A 17,263-nucleotide genomic window follows, 5' to 3' on the forward strand; every position below is an offset into this window, starting at 1 on the left:
CCCCATGGAACGTCAGTGCCTCCAAAAAGCAAACAGGAGGTGACCAGCACCTGTTGAGACCCAGCTTTGAATCACTTCGCCTCTGCATTTCAGGGAGTGGCACACAATTACCTTTGGTGCACAAAGCAGATAAAAAAACTGAGGCTGGATCCAAGGGCTACGCAAACAATTCTCTGCAGGAGCAAGCCCAGGGAGGCTCAAGCTACAAGAGCTCCCTGCCAAGAAATTCCACAGGGACCAGAGCAGCCAGGCCCACCAAGCCTCTATTAGAGAAGCCAAACACAATTCCACTTTGCAACTTATTTTTTTTAATTGTTCAAGAAATTCAGCTGTTATAGGATTGCATGTGGGATAATAATCACAACCACCCTGGTGGGTTCCTCCAACAGGAGGGTGCTGGGCAGACTGGGAGCGTGGCACAGACCCTGTGGCCCTGCGTTAATCCACGTCTGCTTACAAAGATTAAGGCTTCGATCACTGAAATCACCACTGATCTCTCCAAGGAAGAGCAGGGTGTTTGGAATCCTGTTTCTTTCAGCACGAGGTCAGGAGGAGGCTTGCCTCACGCTTCCTTGTGCCCCAGGATGCAGACATGCCTCACCCAGAACTCCAGCGGGGTGTCACGTGAGGCAGCTCCCATCGTCTCCAGCAGCCTGCAAGAAGCAGAGTAAGGGTCCTCCATCTCCATCCCGCCATGCAGCACCAGGTGTGGGGAAATGACCACAAGCAGGGATGAGATTCTTTCTCTAAAACACTCCAAAGCTTGGAATACCAATTGGCAGAAACCGTTTCACAAAGCCATGCACCCCTCCTTCCCCTCAACCCCACTCTTGATTCACCCTGTAAGAGGACATCCTCCATGCCCTACTCATTTCCCTAGAAGCCTTTTTTTCCTTTTATTACCTCTTTTCCATCCTTGGGAGGAGGGTTTTTGCAGCCTCAGGATCACTCTTCATGAATACTTGGTATGGAGAGGCAGACTCTAAGTAACCGACCACACCAGCAACCGTCATGGGAATTTTATCATAGATATTGGTGATTCTAGAAAGGCAATGGGGAAAAAAGAGCACTGGCATGTTAAAAACAGGCAGTGGAACAAGGGCAACCACAGAGCGACGTAGTGATGAATAAAACTCATGACTTTATCCAAGGACCAGGAGAGGGAAGCATCTCGTTATGGCAGCTGATGGGTCAGGAGCAGCGTTCTGACCCACTCACGGTCATGCACCAAGGAGCTCCCGCTCACCTCTTCTTGTCTGGAAACGGCAAAGCCTCAAAGATCTCCTTGTAGTCTTCCAGGACGTGTTTTACTCTACCATGCGAGTATTTCAAGAGCTGGTCCCAAGCCTGTAATGACAGCAGATAAACACAACCACATTGAGCTCCTCATTTCCACAGAGCTCGGTCCTAGGCCTGCAGCATATGCACTTCTATGACACCCCTGCTCCCCTCTCCCCACACCAGCCCACCCTGCAGCCCTTCAGCTCCTCACCCCACCGCCTCTCCCCTCAGCACCCACCCACCACTGTATGTTTCCCCCTGCCCCAGGGGGAGGCTCGGTGCCCTCCCTCACCTCCCGGAAGATTTGGGTCAGCTTTTCAGAGCAGTCCCCGTAGTGCAGGCTCATATCAGTGGTGTAGGTGCTGATGGCAACGCAGCCGCCCGGCCGCAGCACGCGTTTCACCTCGTTCATGAATTTCCCAATATCAAACCAGTGCGCGGCCGTGAACGAGGCCAGGAGGTCAACAGAGGCATCCTCAAAGGGCAGCTCTTCTGCTGGGCACACCCTGGGGATGGGGGGAGAAAAATAACAGCGTGCAATGCTGGGAATTGCGGAGCGAGACACGAAGCTAAAGAGCAAGCAGGGAGCTGGGTTTTGCCTGCAGCACTCACAGATAGGAGATGTTGGGAGGAGAGGGGGCAGCCCTGGCCTCTTGGATCTGTGCCTGGCTGATGTCGGTGCCCACCACCTTTGCGAAGCGCTCTGCCAGGAAGGCCGTGCCTTGCCCCGACCCGCAGCCCACGTCCACAGCCAGCTGGGTGCAGCGGGGAGCCTGCAGGGACAGGAGGCACATTTCAGCAGCGGCACCCCAACTCCTAGCCCTGCTCACGGCTGGGTGCAGCTCCGGGGCCCCCGCTGAGCCCCGGCGGTTATCCTACTCCAAGTGAAGGGGTAAGGAGATAAACTGAGCACAGCTGTGCCCCACTCACCTTCTCCTGCAGGTAGGTGAGGATGGTGTCCTTCAGCTCCTTGCCAGGGGCAAAGCGGTACTTCAGGTAGACGGCTGCGTGCTGCGTGCCCTCAAACATCTGTGCAGCCATGCTGGGAGCTCAGGGCCTGTCCTGGTGGGACAGCGGTGCTCAGCCTGCACCCAGCACCAGGACTTTGCCCAGGGCCCTCCCTCAGCGTCCCCCACCATGGGGCCGTGCTCAGAAGCCGGAAGCCTCTGCAGCCATGTGCCGTTTGTGGCAGGCACTGCGCCAGGAGAGGAGCCCAGGAAGCGTGACAGGGACGTGCAGCTCCCACAGGGGCAGCAGTCAAGTGAGCTCACGTGAGCAGTGCAAAGAGCTCATAGAACAGCACAGCCCGTGCTGTTTGGGCACGCCGGGCAGGGAAGGGTTACAGCTTGCAATGCAGGAAGAGCTGCCGCTCTCTGTGCTCTCCATTCTCTCCATTCCGGCTGCTTTCAGCAAGGAGCATCAAACCTGGCTGCTCTCACTGGAATGCTTCCATCTGCTCCCTGCCGCTGCCCCAGCACCCCCAGCTACTCACCATACCAGCAACTCACCGCTCCCAGGCCTTCCTGCAGCGTCAGAATGAAGCTGCTCACCGTACAGGCAGCAGGGACAGGCTAGCTTTGGGGCAGAATGGGGCCCTGCAAGGCTCTTTGCACGCAAACGCCACGGGTGGGGTCACGCTTTCCAGGAAAACATTCCCAGCCCTCCTTACGTAGCTGGGGTGAAAGAGCAGTAGCGGCCTGACGGCACTACAGGGCCGACTGCTCCCTCTAGAGCTGCAGCACCGCATCCTGAGATCTCAGCTGTGAGGTCCCTACAGCCTTAATGCAGCATGCTGGAGCCTGAGAGCTGGGCTTCCCCTTGGTACAGGGACTGAGGTAATTAAGCACAGAGTAACTTCAGAACGCACACAGATGAGGGGGATGATCGGCAGCCCCAACTGCTCAAGCAGCAGATACCAAAGAAGAGCGAGAACAAAACTCCGTAGGAACCCCAACTCATACTTACAACCTGGTTGTGCTGAAGCCCTCTCCTAGTACCCTGCAAAAGGAGAAAGGCACTCAGGGTGCTTTTATAACCCTGCTCCCAGCGTTAGGAGCAAAGCCCCACACCTGGGCCAGGGCAGCCTGTTGCCATTTTGCGTGCATTCAGGGCAATAATGCTTATTGCACACAGCTGAGCCCCTGTTTCTATCTCTGTTAGAGATGGGGCCACAGGGAATGGGCAAAACAGGGCCTGGAGCCCCATCTCTGCTAGGGGTATTTGCAGCACTGTGCAGAAGCTGGTAATACTGCACTTACTTTTTAGAGGCGGTGATTTGCTTTTAGGACCCCAGAGAGGCTTTGGCTCTTGGGAGACTTTCCTTTGTTTATGTCACAGAATCATTCAGGTTAAAAAAGACAGCTAAGATCCCCAGTCCAACCTCAGCTCACCCCACCATGCCCACAGCCTTCAGTGCCACATCCTCACAGTTAGGAAACACCTGCAGGGATGGTGACCCCAGCACTCCCTGGGCAGCTGCGCCACTGCTCCAATGGAAAGGGAACAACGTTTATCAGGAATAAAGGGATGTGAAAATGCTCAGGGTTTCTGCAAGGCTCCTTCTGAACTCACAGGGCTCAGGGGCTGAATGACTATTTGCTGCAGCTGTGTGTGGAATGAAGGCTCCAGGCAGGGAAGGCAGAAGGCTACAGGTGAGCTGGTGGGAGCTGCTGGCATCCTGGGCTGCGTGCTGCTCGTGATCCACCAGAATGCTGCCAATGTGTAAACAAGGCAGCAGCCCAGCAGATCCAAGGGGAGGGCCGTTGCCTGCTGCTGATTTCCGAGTGCTCATAATTGTACAGGATGGGGGAAATCAGCTCAGGAGAGCTGAGGCTGGGTGGGATGGTGGAGATGTGTGCAGTGAGCAGCACAAAGCCATCGGTCCCTGAGTGCGATGAGCTCCCAGCGCTGGAAATCAGACCCTGGGTAATCCCCTCTGGCCCCGATCCCCGTGGGAAATAACCATGGGGCCCCCCTTGGCTGGACACGGGCCCCCAACCCCAGCATGTCCCCACAGGGGTATTGCACCGCTGCTGTGCCTTGCAGACGCACAGCTTCGCTCCCCAGCGCTCTCGAGCATCCGAGTGGCCATAATTCCCCGGAAGGGGATGGTAATGAATCAGCGTCGCCCCGGAACGAAGAAGAGGGGGAGAAATATGAGCGTGCCCTGCCTTCCTCTGCCCGTGCCCTGCGTGCTCGCGCTGTGCGGGGCCCCGGAGGGCGAGCGCGATGCCCCGCGGCGGCTGAAGGCGCTGGGGATCCGGGAGGGAGCCAGGGAGGGGCACGGGGACGGGCAGAGCCCAGCGCTGCTGCGCCCATGGGGCTGGGGGCCTGGCTGCGCTCGCTTGGCGGCTGCTGCGGCTGCTGCGGCGGGGAGGCAGCAGCCCCTGAGAAGGAGCCGCTGCTCAGGTGAGTGCCCCCGTCCCGGCTCCGGGTGATCCCGATCCCATCCCCATCCCCTCCCCGATCTGCTCGCACTGCAGCGATCCTCCAAGCGTGGCCCCGCTTTGCCCGCATCCCTCTCCCACCTTACGCTTTGCCCTTTTTCCCAGCTGTCATTCCGCAGCCGCTGCTCGGAGATTCCGAGGTCCCAGAGGGATTTTCTCCCAGCTCGCTTTCTGCCTCGTTTGGGTCTCACTCCCCGTGGCACAACGCATGCCGCTGCACTGCTCTCAATTTTCTGACAACCAAATGAAATTTGGGAGAGCAAAGCGTGTCTTTCACCATAGAAACCACCCGGCTTTTGTCTTTCCATTGCAAGGGTTCGGGGCTTTCATCGGGGAGGCTGGAGCAAGGAGCAGTGGATGGGGTCCCACTGGGGCTGCTGGTGATGCCCAGGGAGGGGAGCTGGAGGTCTGGAGGCGCCGCATTGAGCCTTTATCCGAACGCAGCATGAAGTTGAAAGATGACAGATCTCTAAGGCAGCCTGCATGGGAGGGGGTCTGCAGCAGCACCCAAACCCTCCCACAGCACTGCAACATTTCTGAGACATGTGGTGACCTATTTAGTTAGCGGGGACCGGCGGCAGGGATTGAAGCACCCTGATTTGGTGCTGTTAAAAGCAGCTCCTTAAATAATAACCAGATAATCCCGAGCATGGGGCTGGTGGGCCAGGAAATTCACATTAACCTCCTGAGAGCCCAGCACACGGGCAGAGAGGTGCAGGTGCTGCCTTGCACCTTTCTCTAGCAACGTGCCTCTGTGCACCGATCCAATTAATGCCATAAGCAGGAAAGCAGAGGCACCTGCTGTTGCGCAAGTGTGGCAGCATAGTTAATCTGATGACCTAATTGCTGGCTTGTCCCCGGATGGGAGGCTTTTGTGGTTTTATATTGCAAAGTGGGGGTCTTGCAGCAGCCTTGTTTAAAAGGAACGATGCAAATAAACTGAGAATTTGGGCTCCGAGTCTTGGGATGTATTAAACTGGGCTAAAAGCAGCCCAGAGCAGAAGTCTGTTGATGAAGTGTTGATGCTTCTGGATGAAGAGCAAATTGAAGCTGGTCCAAGATCCATCTGGTCTCATGGAAACTGCTGCAAGTGACACGAGATGGGAAGGTGGCCTTTCCTGTGCTGCTTTTTCCCCATATTCCCTCATGTTAGTAATGCTCAGCCTGCTGTCAGCTCTGGGCCGACACACCTCCTGCGGTCGCACCCCATGTTTGCTGAGGTTTGCTGGCTCCCAAGCACAGCTGGGGCCTCTTCCATGGGAATCACCTTGCAAGACACAAGGGAGTGGCTCGCAAAGCCAAGGGTTGCTGCCAAAAGATCTGACAGTGAGCAGGGTGGGTCAGTAGTGGGAGGAAGCAGGAGGATGGTGATGAGCTCACGTGGAACAGCGCCCTGTAGGCTGTGCAGGGTGAGAACCCCACAGAAAACCTGTTAGTATGGGGGTCTCTGGTGCCCCAGGACTTCCCCGCTTGCTCAGAACACCTGGAGATGTGTTGGGAGGGCTGAGCGGTGCCATCTGCACCCTGCAACCTGCCTGTTCCCTTGGCTTTAATGAGAGATTGGCAGAGATTATCTTCCCCTTGTTACCTGTTACTCAGGTTTTTGGTTTGCTGGAAATCTAATTAGGGAGCCACTTTTAGGGGTTTATCCACATGCTGGAGCACCCCTTAGCACTCTTTGTAATGCCATGACATTGGGGATAAAGAACTGCAGCGTGACCAAGGTTGGATGGGTGGATTCCTAGAGGAAGGAATGGGATTTGGATAGCAAATGGAATCAGCAGGGGTTGTTCTAGTGCAAAGTGAGCAGGAAGGGGGATCAGACTCGATCTCTAGGGTTCCCTTCCAGCCCCTACAAATCTGTGGTTCTGTGAAATGCCACAGGACAGCTGCCGGTACCGCTGTGTGAGGTGTAACATTTTTCCCCACTTGTGGTGTTCTTCTTCACTGTCTTGGTTAGAAACATGGGGGCCTGATGGAAGTACTCTGCCAGAAGTTCTCCCTGCAGGAGGAAACAACCCCATAAAAGCCTTGCATTTCCCACTCACAGCACCCAGCCATAAGCACAGGGCAAAGAAGAGCTCCTCACCACCATGGGAGGGGATGATGCTCAGGAGGTGATGCTTTGCCTGCTCCCCATTCATAGAATCATAGAATCATAGAATCATATGAGTTGGAAGGGACCCTTAGAGGCCATGTAGTCCAACTCTCCTGCACTGAGCAGGGACACCAACAGCTCCATCAAGTGCCCAGAGCCCTGTTCAGCCTGACCTTGGGCGTCTCCAGGCTTGGGCATCCATCACCTCTCTGGGCAACCTGTGCCAGTGCCTCACCACCCGTATTGTAAAAAACTTCTTCCTTATATCCAGCCTAAAACTCCTCTCCTTTACTTTGAAGTCATTTCCCCTTGTTCTATCACAGCAGCCGCTGCTAAAGAGTCTGTGCCCTTCTTTCCTATAGCCCCCCTTTAGATGCTGAAGCTCCTCTTTAGATACTGAGTGGACAAACCCAGGCTTTCCTTAAGGCCTCCAAGTGTTCCCATCCAGGTGTTCCCATCTGATGCAGCCCCTGCTCAGGTCAGACCAGGAGCAGGGTACCCAGGACAGGTCCCATTGGATTTTGAGCATCTCCATGGTTGGAGACCCCACAACCTCTCCGAGCAACCCACGACAACATTCAACCACCCTTTCTGTAGCACACTTCTTTCTTAGATTCAGTTTCCTGCATTTCAATTTCCATCCCATCCTGGGGCAGCACTGCAGAGGGGCCGGCTCCATCTGCTCCCTCCCATGCCAGATGGATGGGGCCAGCTTTTTGGGTCCATCACATGACTAAGATTGTCCTGAGCCACCCCATTTCCAGGTTTACCCATCCCCAGCAGCACCGTGTGCTTTGTCCCATGGCCATGCCAGATTTCAGCTGGCAGAAAGGGACTTTTGAGAAAGCTAAGGTGACACTGGGTGTTAACACAGCCTCATGTCCCCTCTCCGCAGCAACAACAACCCGTATGCTTCCTTTGGAGCCACGCTGGCACGGGATGAGGAGCAGAACCTGTGGAGCACCCCACACGACGTGACCCACACAGAGGCAGATGATGACCGGGTGCTGTACAACATGATTGTGGGCCGGAGCCAGCTGGACAAGGATTCCGAGGTGAGGAGATCAGGATGTGCTCTGAGATCACCAGTTCCATTTACTCCTCAGTTTGGGATGGTATTTTCCTATTTGGGGGTTTTTGTGATGGGGTTCCCTCTGCATCCTGAGTATTGCAGCTCCAGCGCAGCATTAAGTGCTCCCCTACTGGGTCGTATGGTGATTATTGAGGAACTGGCACAGAAGAGAAAAAAAAAAAAATCATCCCTGTTACATAAGCACTGTTTTGCAGCCCTGATTTCTTTCTCCAAACTGCTCTGTGCACAGAAGATTTCAGCAGCCTGATCAGGACCGCTTCATTCATGCTCAGCCCCACTGCTGTTACCGCTGGGGAACTGGAGGCACTCATGCTGCTCTGGGGTGCTCCCAGCTCTCCTGTGTCCCACCAGGCCCCGTTATTTGTGCAAAGAGAATTGCTGAGGGCACACAAGCAGCTGCAGCCTCCAGCTGCACCCTTTCTGGGTGGCAGTAGGAGGAATTTGGCCTGGAGAGCCAACATTCCTGTCCTCGGCCCCAAATCTCTCTGTCCTCCAGTGAGCATTGGAAAACTAGGCCAGCTTGCATTGCCCGCTGCCCCTAATGAGGGAGGGAGAAAAGTCTAATTGCAGAACAGTGCCAAGGGAATAATCTGCTTTGGGAGCTGCTGCTGGCCCTGGGAGCGGGCCAGTGCCACAGGGCAGGGAATGCTCAACAGCAAACACGACACAAACGGAGCACCTTTTTTTGTAAATCTCAGTTAAAATGGGAGCAAAAGGAGAGCTGCACCCCATGTGTCTGTGTGCTCACTGTGTCCTTCCCCACCTTCACCATGGGGATTTAGGATGCTGGAAGGACACAAAGAGCTCCCACCCCACGTCTCCACGTGGCACCACCATGGCCATCAAACCAGCATCTCATTTTTCCTAACCCAACCCATTTCTATTTTCTGAATCATGAACCTTTCTGACAGCGGTGCCAATAGCGTAAACTTAGGGGCACCAAGGAATCAGTGAAAAGAAGATGCTTCCCTCCTTTATGCTGGTAAGGGGCTGGCAACACTAACATTACCCTTGAGATCAAAGCTGCCATCCAAGCTCATCAACACTCGGGTCAACATTGCAAAGATGGAGCAAGTTTCTTTTCCTGCAGGATGGCTCCTGCCCTGCAGCAACATCAAACCTCTTGTGGTGTAAAATAAACCCCCGCAGCACTGTGAGGTGACAAATAACAGGAGATGGGCAACGTGCTGCTCCCACACTGCTTGTCCACCCCTGTAAAGCATCATTTTCTGCACTGAGGCTGCTCCTTCACACCCTCCCCAAATTATTCCTGGACAGCACAATGTTAGAGGTCCTCTGGGGCTGGATTCGCTTCCGTGGAGCAGCAACTCAGTAAGCAGGATGGATGAGAAAGCCGTAACCTAGATTCCCTCAAAACAAAAATAGATGGGAAATCACACTGCTCTTAATCCAGAGAGCAGCAGGAGCAGCTTCCCTGCGTGCTGGCCACTCGGATTAGTGACTTTCAGGGAGGGCAGGACCAGGCCTCTCACACTCAGCACATGCTTTCCTGCTCCTGCCTCCTCCATTTCCTTAGCCAAGGGCTGAAATCGTGTTCAGCCTCCTTTTGCTGGCAGTCTTATGGGTATTCATCAGCATCAGGAACCCAGGGAGCAGGATCCCAGGGGGGAGGCACAGATGAGCACCCCTTCATTCTGCAGGAGTACATCTGCGTCGCTCTGCTGCTCAGCAATGGGATTAATTGAGGCTGTTAGTGAGAGGAAATGATCTGAGTGATGCTACAACCTGCTGTGCGGACGCTTCTGTCGATGCATCCTCTTTGGTGTGAATGTGTTAAATTGATGTAGTAGAAATACTCCTGGTTGTGTTCCAGTGCAGAAATGTCTTTTTCTACAAACAGGCATCTCTAATGGCACTGGTTACAACTGTAATAATAACCTCAAGCCCTTCCCCTTCATGCAGCATCCCATTATGCAGATACAGAGATTGAGGTCAAGTCTGTGGAATTGAGCTATATTATGTGAAAGCATTAATTTCATGACCTGGCAGTCACTAAGGATAGTGATTATTTCAAATGGTTCCAGTTTGGCCACCTAGCATCCACGTGCACCCCTCTTCCTTGCTATGTACTGAAGGAAGTGGTCCAGTGGGGGAATACTGGTGGTAAGTGGACGGTTGGACTGGATGATCTGGGAGGTCTTTTCCAACCTTGGTGAGTCCATGATTTTGAAAATGCTACCCAACCTCTAAAATACTCTAGTTTTACTGTTCCCAAGTGCTTTTGAAGACTTAGGTGCTCCAGTTAGATGCCAGATCAGTTTGGAAAGATACTGTGTGTGTGACCTTTGTACAGCAGCAACTCTTATCTTTCTATAGGCTATGATCACCTATTAGAAAAGGTGCAATGCCAGTCTGACCGCAAGGCTATGCAAATAAGGCATTGCCATAGTCCACAGAATGTAATGATGAGCTCTGGCTCCATTTCTAGACGTTGAAATTCCCAGAAAAGCAGTATAGGCCTCCTCATATGCAAATAACTATGGCACGCCTCTGCTTTGCAGGAATGGCAAAAGCTCAACTACGATATTTATACCTTACGGCAAACACGGAAAGAAGTGAGAAGCAGGTGGAAGCACATCTTGGAGGATTTAGGTAAGAAGAAATATAAAACGATGTCTTGTCTACGGTGCTGAATGAGAAGAAGCCCAGGAGCCAGCAGCAGCAGGAGGGCAGGTGGTGAGGGTCCAGGAAAGCCCTTCCAACCCACAGCAACTTGGGCACACGGTCTTCCATCTGGGGTTTCCTTCTGCAAGAATACCTCACCCTGTGTTTTTATAAACAAGATAAGCATGGAGAAATGAATGTTCTCCCAGATGTGAAGGCAGACACACCTAGTTTTCCTCTCCTGCTCCTACCGTCTGATTGGAGCCAAATCACCCACTCCATTTGCTCCAAAGCGAATTTGAAATGTTCTTTCAGCAAATGAAATTGCTCAACAGCAGCACTCCTGCTCCAGGTGGCTGGTGGCTAATGAGAGGAGGGCTTGGAGCTGCTCCAGGGTATTGTCACTGGGAGCAAAAGAGGTGGGGAACTCAGCCACTCCTGCCCTACCTGCTGTTCTGGCACCTGGATGGGAGGAACGCTGGGAATTCATTCATTCATTCAGCTTGTGCATCACTGCCAGCTCCCTGGTGATACGTGCAGAGTCAGTGGTGGCAATTACATTTAAAGATCTCATGATCACCACACTAATTCATTTTCCTCCCCCTTTCTTTCCCTTGGCACCCTTGCTATAAGAGATGGTGATGGCTATATCAGCACTCGCACACGCATTTATTGCTGCAAAGGGACTCCCACTGCTCTCTGCACGTTTGGCTCCTCTCTCTAACACATCTTCTCCCCAGGTTTCCAGAAGGAAGCAGACTCCCTCTTGTCAGTGACCAAACTCAGCATTGTCAGCGACTCTCAGAACATGAGCAAAGCCCGGGACATCCTGCTAAAGCTCTCTGAAGAGACAAACATCTTTCCAACCAGCTGGGAGCTGTCTGAGCGTTACCTCTTTGTGGTGGTGAGTAGCTCCTAGTGTGCACCCCTCCTTCTTGCTCTGGCTCTGCAAGTGAGCTCAAACTCAGGGAGCAGGAAGGTGACCTGCACCAGAGGATGCTCAAAGAGGTGGTGGCAGTGATTGTACAATCCCATTGCTTTGGCAGGACCGGCTGATCGCTCTGGATGCTGCGGATGAGTTCTTCAAGCTGGCCAGCGTGGTCTACCCAAAAAGAGCCAGTATGGAAAGAGTGGATGAGAAGCACGCCCCTGCCATGACGCCCTGAGGAGCATGGGGACTGTGGGTTTGCCTTCCCTTGGGACCAGGCTCCTGTGCCAAGGGGCTGCAGCATGAGTAGTGCTGTTCCCTGTTTCCCTGCCCAGTAGTGGGCTGGCGATGCCCCACAGGGATGGCACGGGAATTCAGTCCATCACAGTGTAGGGTATGCTGTGTAGGGTATGCAAATAGGCACAGGGGAACCCTGCACCAGTAGCTGCAAACCATGTCCCCAATGACAGCACTGCGAGGACGTCTCCCTTGTCACCTCCCATGGGACCTTCGCCTCCCTCAGCCCTCGAAGCCAGGAAGGAAAAACACCTCGCTCACCTGCAGCCTCATGACATTTCTCTGTGCAACAGACTTGTTCTTTGTCCCCAGGGGCTTGGCCCAGCAGCTCAGAACAGAACTGACATCAGCATCCTGGCTCTGTTGATGCTGGGTCCCCAGCGATGGGCATCTCGAGGAACTCATGTCAAGGGATGCTCAGCCCAGCACTGTGAACAAAGGTGCTTGTTAGCAAGGCTCCGTGGTTGGACCTGCTGAGAAATATTCCTCCTGTAATGTCCTTGGATTGATCACCAACGTCTTCCTCCATTTCCAAACGTCCAAGTCTTAATTGCAGTAATAAAAAGCACCACAAAGTTGGTGGTCCGTGTGTATGGTCAGTGCTGTTAATGAAGATTTTTAATGGACACCCTTTGTATCTTTCTTCTGTGTGTGTGTTATGTGTCTGATAGCAAGCAATAATTTTAAAACACTGGGTTTGCTCATTTGACAACAAGTGGAAGTTCAGCACTGGTTAACATTTGCTGCTAATGGATCAGTTGAAAATGCTGGTTACAAAGGACCTCCCAAAAGAACAAAATAGAGCTTTTATTTGTTTATATCTACAGAGTTTGAGATATATATATATATATATATATTTATGAAATGTTTCTGTTTGTCTGTCTTCCTGGGAAATATTTTTTGTCAGCTCTGGACATCATTGAAACCTGAATTTAATAAACAAAACCTAGCACAAAACCAAGGCTTCTTACTCTCTGTGACCCCACTGGGGCAGCTACATTTATCTCAGCTGCTGATAGCAGAAGGGCTGAGCTATTTCCAGATCATGGACTTCTGCAACCTGTTCTCCATACCCTTACACAGCTTGCTGTTGACTTGCAGGTAAAGGTCATTTCCAGCCTAAGACCACAGCCTTCATACAAGGTGATGGGGACTGAACTGAATTTCAACGGGATTTGGAGTTTGGTACCCATTTCCCATTGACCTTTTTTTTTTTAGCTGCACTTTGGAAAGGCTGCCATGCTTTTAGAGAAAATAAATAAACCTTAGTGTGAGGCAACTCATGTGCTCGAGGGTTTGGTTTGAACAAGCTGTTGCAGAACAGGGAGATCCAGCAGCCCCAGGCACACAATGCCAAAGCACACATGGCCCCACAAAAGCCAGCCCTTGGGATATCATCATCTTACACTTCACGTTATGCAAAGCTGCCTGATGGGTTCCTAAACTGATGGGTTCCTAAATCACTTCTGTGGGGCAGGAAGGAGTAACCAGGCCGAGGGCTCCTGCTTCTAACAATATACTGATTGCAACACAGGCCTGCCTGAAGTGTTCAAGGGCATATTTAGGCTTTAATTTAGGTTTTAACAGGGGCTTTGGGGTGGACAGGCTGCTTCACAAAGTGATCCAGGACACGTTGTTAAGCAGCAAATCCCTCTCCATCGAGAAAGATGGAGCAAAGCCACCAGATCCTGCTCCTCACATCCACTGACACCAGTGAGCACCCAGATGGGAGTGCAGCTGTAAGGCAGCTCGGTGAGCACCAGAGGCCACTCTTCCCTTAGCCATGCTGTGAGGAATCATCTTCAGAAGGCAGTGAAACATTGCCAGCCTTTTCATGCGTGCACATGGTCTCCGGTCTCCCATCTCTCTGAGAACCAACCAGTTCATATGATAACAAGAAACAAACAGCCAACGGGGACAAATCAGGGCGGCTTCTTGGAAGTGATAACAAATAATCAAGCATAAGCTCTGAGTCCTTCCCCTTGCTTATTTCAGACACTGCCTGCATCTATCAGGCCATTAAGCAAACCCGGGCAAATGCTCGTGGCTAATTGTTGGCCAGTGTTGGCTTCCCAGTGGCTGAGCAAAGTATTTTAGTATTTAGGAGCTGCACAGTAGGGCTCCCATCCTCTACACCAAAGCTAGGAATTACATATAGCACAGTCACCAGCCCTATGAGAGAGCAGCTGTAATCAAACTCAAGGGATGGACCGTTGTGACTGTGCACAATGTTTCTTCTTTGCACTCTGAACTTTCCTGGGACACGCATCGTGAGTTCGGTAGGCTAAGAAGAAAGCTGGGAATTGGGCTGCGAGCTGCAATCCGGGCAGAAGGTGGCAGTGCAGGTGTTTGGTAAAGGCTGAGCAGCAGCGGGCAAAGGAGATGGAAGGGAGTGATGTAAATCACGCCGTGAGCTCTGATAAGTAATGGGAATGGACATGGGAGAGAAAACTGACATCTACTAAATTCCAGCTGTAGGAAAAATCACCATTTCAAACCACTCCGTTTCAATCGTTTCTAACGTTAGAAATACCAGCACTTACAAACCTTTCCTGGAGGAAAAACCTGTATTTTTCTAATCTAATGAGGATCAGTAACGTTGATTGACCTGCCACAGAACAGCTCCCCAATAGTTTTCCTTTGAAGACAAGCAACCACTTTTGCATGGGGAGTCCTTGTTACGCAAGTTAATGCTTACTGAAAGCATTTCCTTGTCCTACAGACTGCAAATGTCATGGATGTATTGGCAGTGCCTTTGCACAGGGAATCCATGGAAAAATCCAACCCCCGGGCTCTGCTTAATGCCCCAGGCAAAGCCTCGCATGGCCAAAAGCTTACTGGTTTTACTATCAGTTGACTCATGAAAAGCACCACCTCTCCCTATAAGCTTTATCCTCATCCTTTAAGGAGAAATATCATCTTCTCAAAGCGGTGATACATTCCAGTGACTATTTTATCTTATTTGGATGAGTGGAGGGAGACATCACGGAGGCTGACACGGTAGGATCCCAGCTGCCATAAAAGAAACAGATAAAGGCAGCCATATCAAAGCAAGGCAAAAAACAGAGGCAAAAGGGCACAGCCCAAGGAAAGGCATTTTGGCAGGTGGAGAAGGCTGTGTGCCATGGGTACAGCACTGGTGCCAAAATATGCCGTGGTGGTGCTGTGGAGCACGTTAGCTGGGCATTGCCAGCAGGATGAGATGTGTTTGTGTGTGCCTGAATTACCAACATTCAAAGCAAAGCTGCGAGTTCTCACCGCCAGATCAGAAAGAAGGAACATTTGGGAAAGGATGTGCTACCAAAAGATCATCCATTTGAGAGTGGCAGCTTTGTATCTGTTGAGCTGCTGGGATTTCTTCCTGTTGGCTTAGCAGGGCTTGAGTCAGACTGCAGAGACATAAACACAGGGCAAGCCCAGACACTTCCCCAGTCAAAAACAAACCTTCTGCCAATTGCCCATCCATGGCTCTTCTGCATCAAAGTCTCAGAAATAACAGCCAGGGCTCCTGAAGAGATTTCCATGAGTGGGGAGAGGATCTCTGTGTGCCTGAGGGAAGAAAACAAAGCCCAAAGTATTCCTCATCCCATAGGGATCACAGGTTGGAGGGACCTGAGGAGGTTATCTTGGCCAACGTCCTTCTGTAAAGCAAATAGCTGCCCTCTTGAGAATGCTATGAACAATCTATATGGAGAACGTGAATGGAAGGAAAGGAAGGAAACAGCATTATTTGGTGATGGGGAGATGGCCAGGGGTTTGGAAACTCAGTTTCCATTCCCAGAGCTGCCCATCTCCATCTGCACATCCAGGTTTGGGATGGGGAGGTTGGGACCTCCAGGGGCTGATGGCAAAGAGATCTTGCTATTCCTGCATCTGTCTTCAAGCAAAAGTTTGTATATCAAAACCGTTCACAAGCCCATTATCCAAAACACTCTGCTGTAATAATTTCAAGATGTTTTCCTTCAATTCTGACTTTTTTTGTAATGCTCTCCAGCTTTTTTGGTACAAGCCGGATAAAGCATTGTTTCTACCCAGAAACTAAAACTTCAGATTTAGATCACCAGCAGTGCCAAAACATTTTCTTTTTAATCTGGGGGCAATGCCTGTTCCTGCAGATAGTTTCAGCTCTGATAAATCAGCTTTGCCAGACAGAACGCTAAGTTTAGCTTTGTTTAGGGCTTTAACCCTTTGTTGTGAGCCCTACTGACAAAGCGTGCTGCATGGCAGCTAGTCATGTTCTGATTATTTATCCAGTGAAAACATTCAAAACAGAAGAGAAGGGCACCTTGTAACCCCTGGGGCTGTGCCTAAGGGAGATCCCACAGCTCTTAGCCCTGCACAAGGTGTGTGCAGGCATGCTGAGGAATCTGGTTTGCCTGGGTACATCTGTCCCAGTCAAAGGCAGCCCGGTGCTTCCGTCATCTTTTGTGAACTGGTGGATCTGCTCAACAAGTAACATGGCCACCACTCCCGAGCTAACCAGACTCAATTTGACAGTGTTATTTGGCTTTTACTTGTCCAATTGCATGGAAAATATTTTCACTTTTCCTATTTACCTCTTTGGATGCACCACAGAAATGACCAAGTTTGGGTGACCACACACTTGCTATCAGAGGAGAAGTGCACACTGGCTTATGCCCCCAGTTCTGCTTTCCAGAAGGGATGGAGCTTCCCAAGGGATGTACCAACACACTGGGAGCAATGAGCATTGCAGGAAGCCCAACAAATACACAGAGTTCTGCCCCTTGCTCAGTTGGCTGAGGTTGCATGGGATCTGCTCACCACCATTCCCATGCTGGGTGGCTTCCTGACAAACATGCCAGATGCACAGAGTGCAGCCTGGTCCCCACCAGGGTATCACTGATGAAACAAGCACGCCTACATATCTGTGACATTGCAAACCAGGAGAAAGCAAGACTCATGCCCCCTCTGCTCCAGCCACTGGGTCTCCCATGAGCATCATCCAGCCTGGACACACACTGAAGATCAAATATGATCACAAATGCAGCACCATCCCACTGTTTGCCACTCCTCATGCAGCAGTGATGCTACAAAACCCAATATGAAAGGCTGCACGGCAATAGGACCAGCAGCACACATCCAGCCCTTGCTTGTAAGCCAGCACAAATCATGCAGACAGACAGACAGACAGACAGCCAATTAGCAGGGTTTTGCTGCTCAGGGTAGTTTGTGCTTCTAAAAGCCCACAAATACCACTTTCTAGCATTAATTTCCTTTAAATCCTTCACTATTTTTTCCTTTGCTAAGCTGCAGCTAGGAGAACCAGAGATGACAGGGTCATCTCCTGCAGACACAGCAACACAGAATCATAGAATGGCTTGGGTTGGAAGGATCATCAAGTTCCAACCATCCAATCATCCGAGTCCTTTCCATCATTCCCATCCCCACCACGTGCCCTCCATCCTCTCCATCCCCACTGCCTCCACCACTGCCTCCTCCCCTGCACCCCTCCCAGGCCATATCACATCCAGTTC

The 17,263-nt window shown here is 51.8% G+C and overlaps 2 protein-coding genes across 3 annotated transcripts; one reads left to right on the forward strand and one right to left on the reverse strand.

The window, feature by feature from the left end:
- Positions 1-291: 291 nt before the first annotated feature.
- Positions 292-2,962, reverse strand: LOC122162209 (putative methyltransferase DDB_G0268948). Of its 2 annotated transcripts, none has more exons than XM_042822353.1 (7): positions 2,790-2,962; positions 2,212-2,343; positions 1,894-2,054; positions 1,574-1,787; positions 1,247-1,347; positions 904-1,041; positions 292-653 (listed from the first exon to the last, which is right to left on the reverse strand). In XM_042822353.1, the coding sequence occupies exons 2-7, from the start codon at positions 2,320-2,322 to the stop codon at positions 563-565; spliced, it is 816 nt and encodes a 271-aa protein (XP_042678287.1). In that variant the 5' UTR covers positions 2,323-2,343; positions 2,790-2,962; the 3' UTR covers positions 292-562. The 2 variants fall into 2 exon arrangements, with proteins under 2 accessions (XP_042678287.1, XP_042678288.1); XM_042822354.1 differs by having other exon boundaries at positions 2,774-2,962.
- Positions 2,963-4,597: 1,635 nt separating this feature from the next.
- MREG (melanoregulin) lies at positions 4,598-12,577 on the forward strand. Its single transcript, XM_042822350.1, has 5 exons — positions 4,598-4,689; positions 7,721-7,880; positions 10,441-10,531; positions 11,284-11,447; positions 11,590-12,577. Exons 1-5 carry the CDS (start codon positions 4,598-4,600, stop codon positions 11,707-11,709), a joined length of 627 nt encoding a protein of 208 aa, XP_042678284.1. The 3' UTR covers positions 11,710-12,577.
- Positions 12,578-17,263: the final 4,686 nt, after the last annotated feature.

The sequence above is a fragment of the Centrocercus urophasianus genome, unplaced genomic scaffold, assembly GCF_019232065.1.
Source record: "Centrocercus urophasianus isolate 14NV4802_14NV808 unplaced genomic scaffold, USGS_Curo_1.0 seq_20, whole genome shotgun sequence".
Lineage (NCBI taxonomy): Eukaryota > Metazoa > Chordata > Aves > Galliformes > Phasianidae > Centrocercus > Centrocercus urophasianus.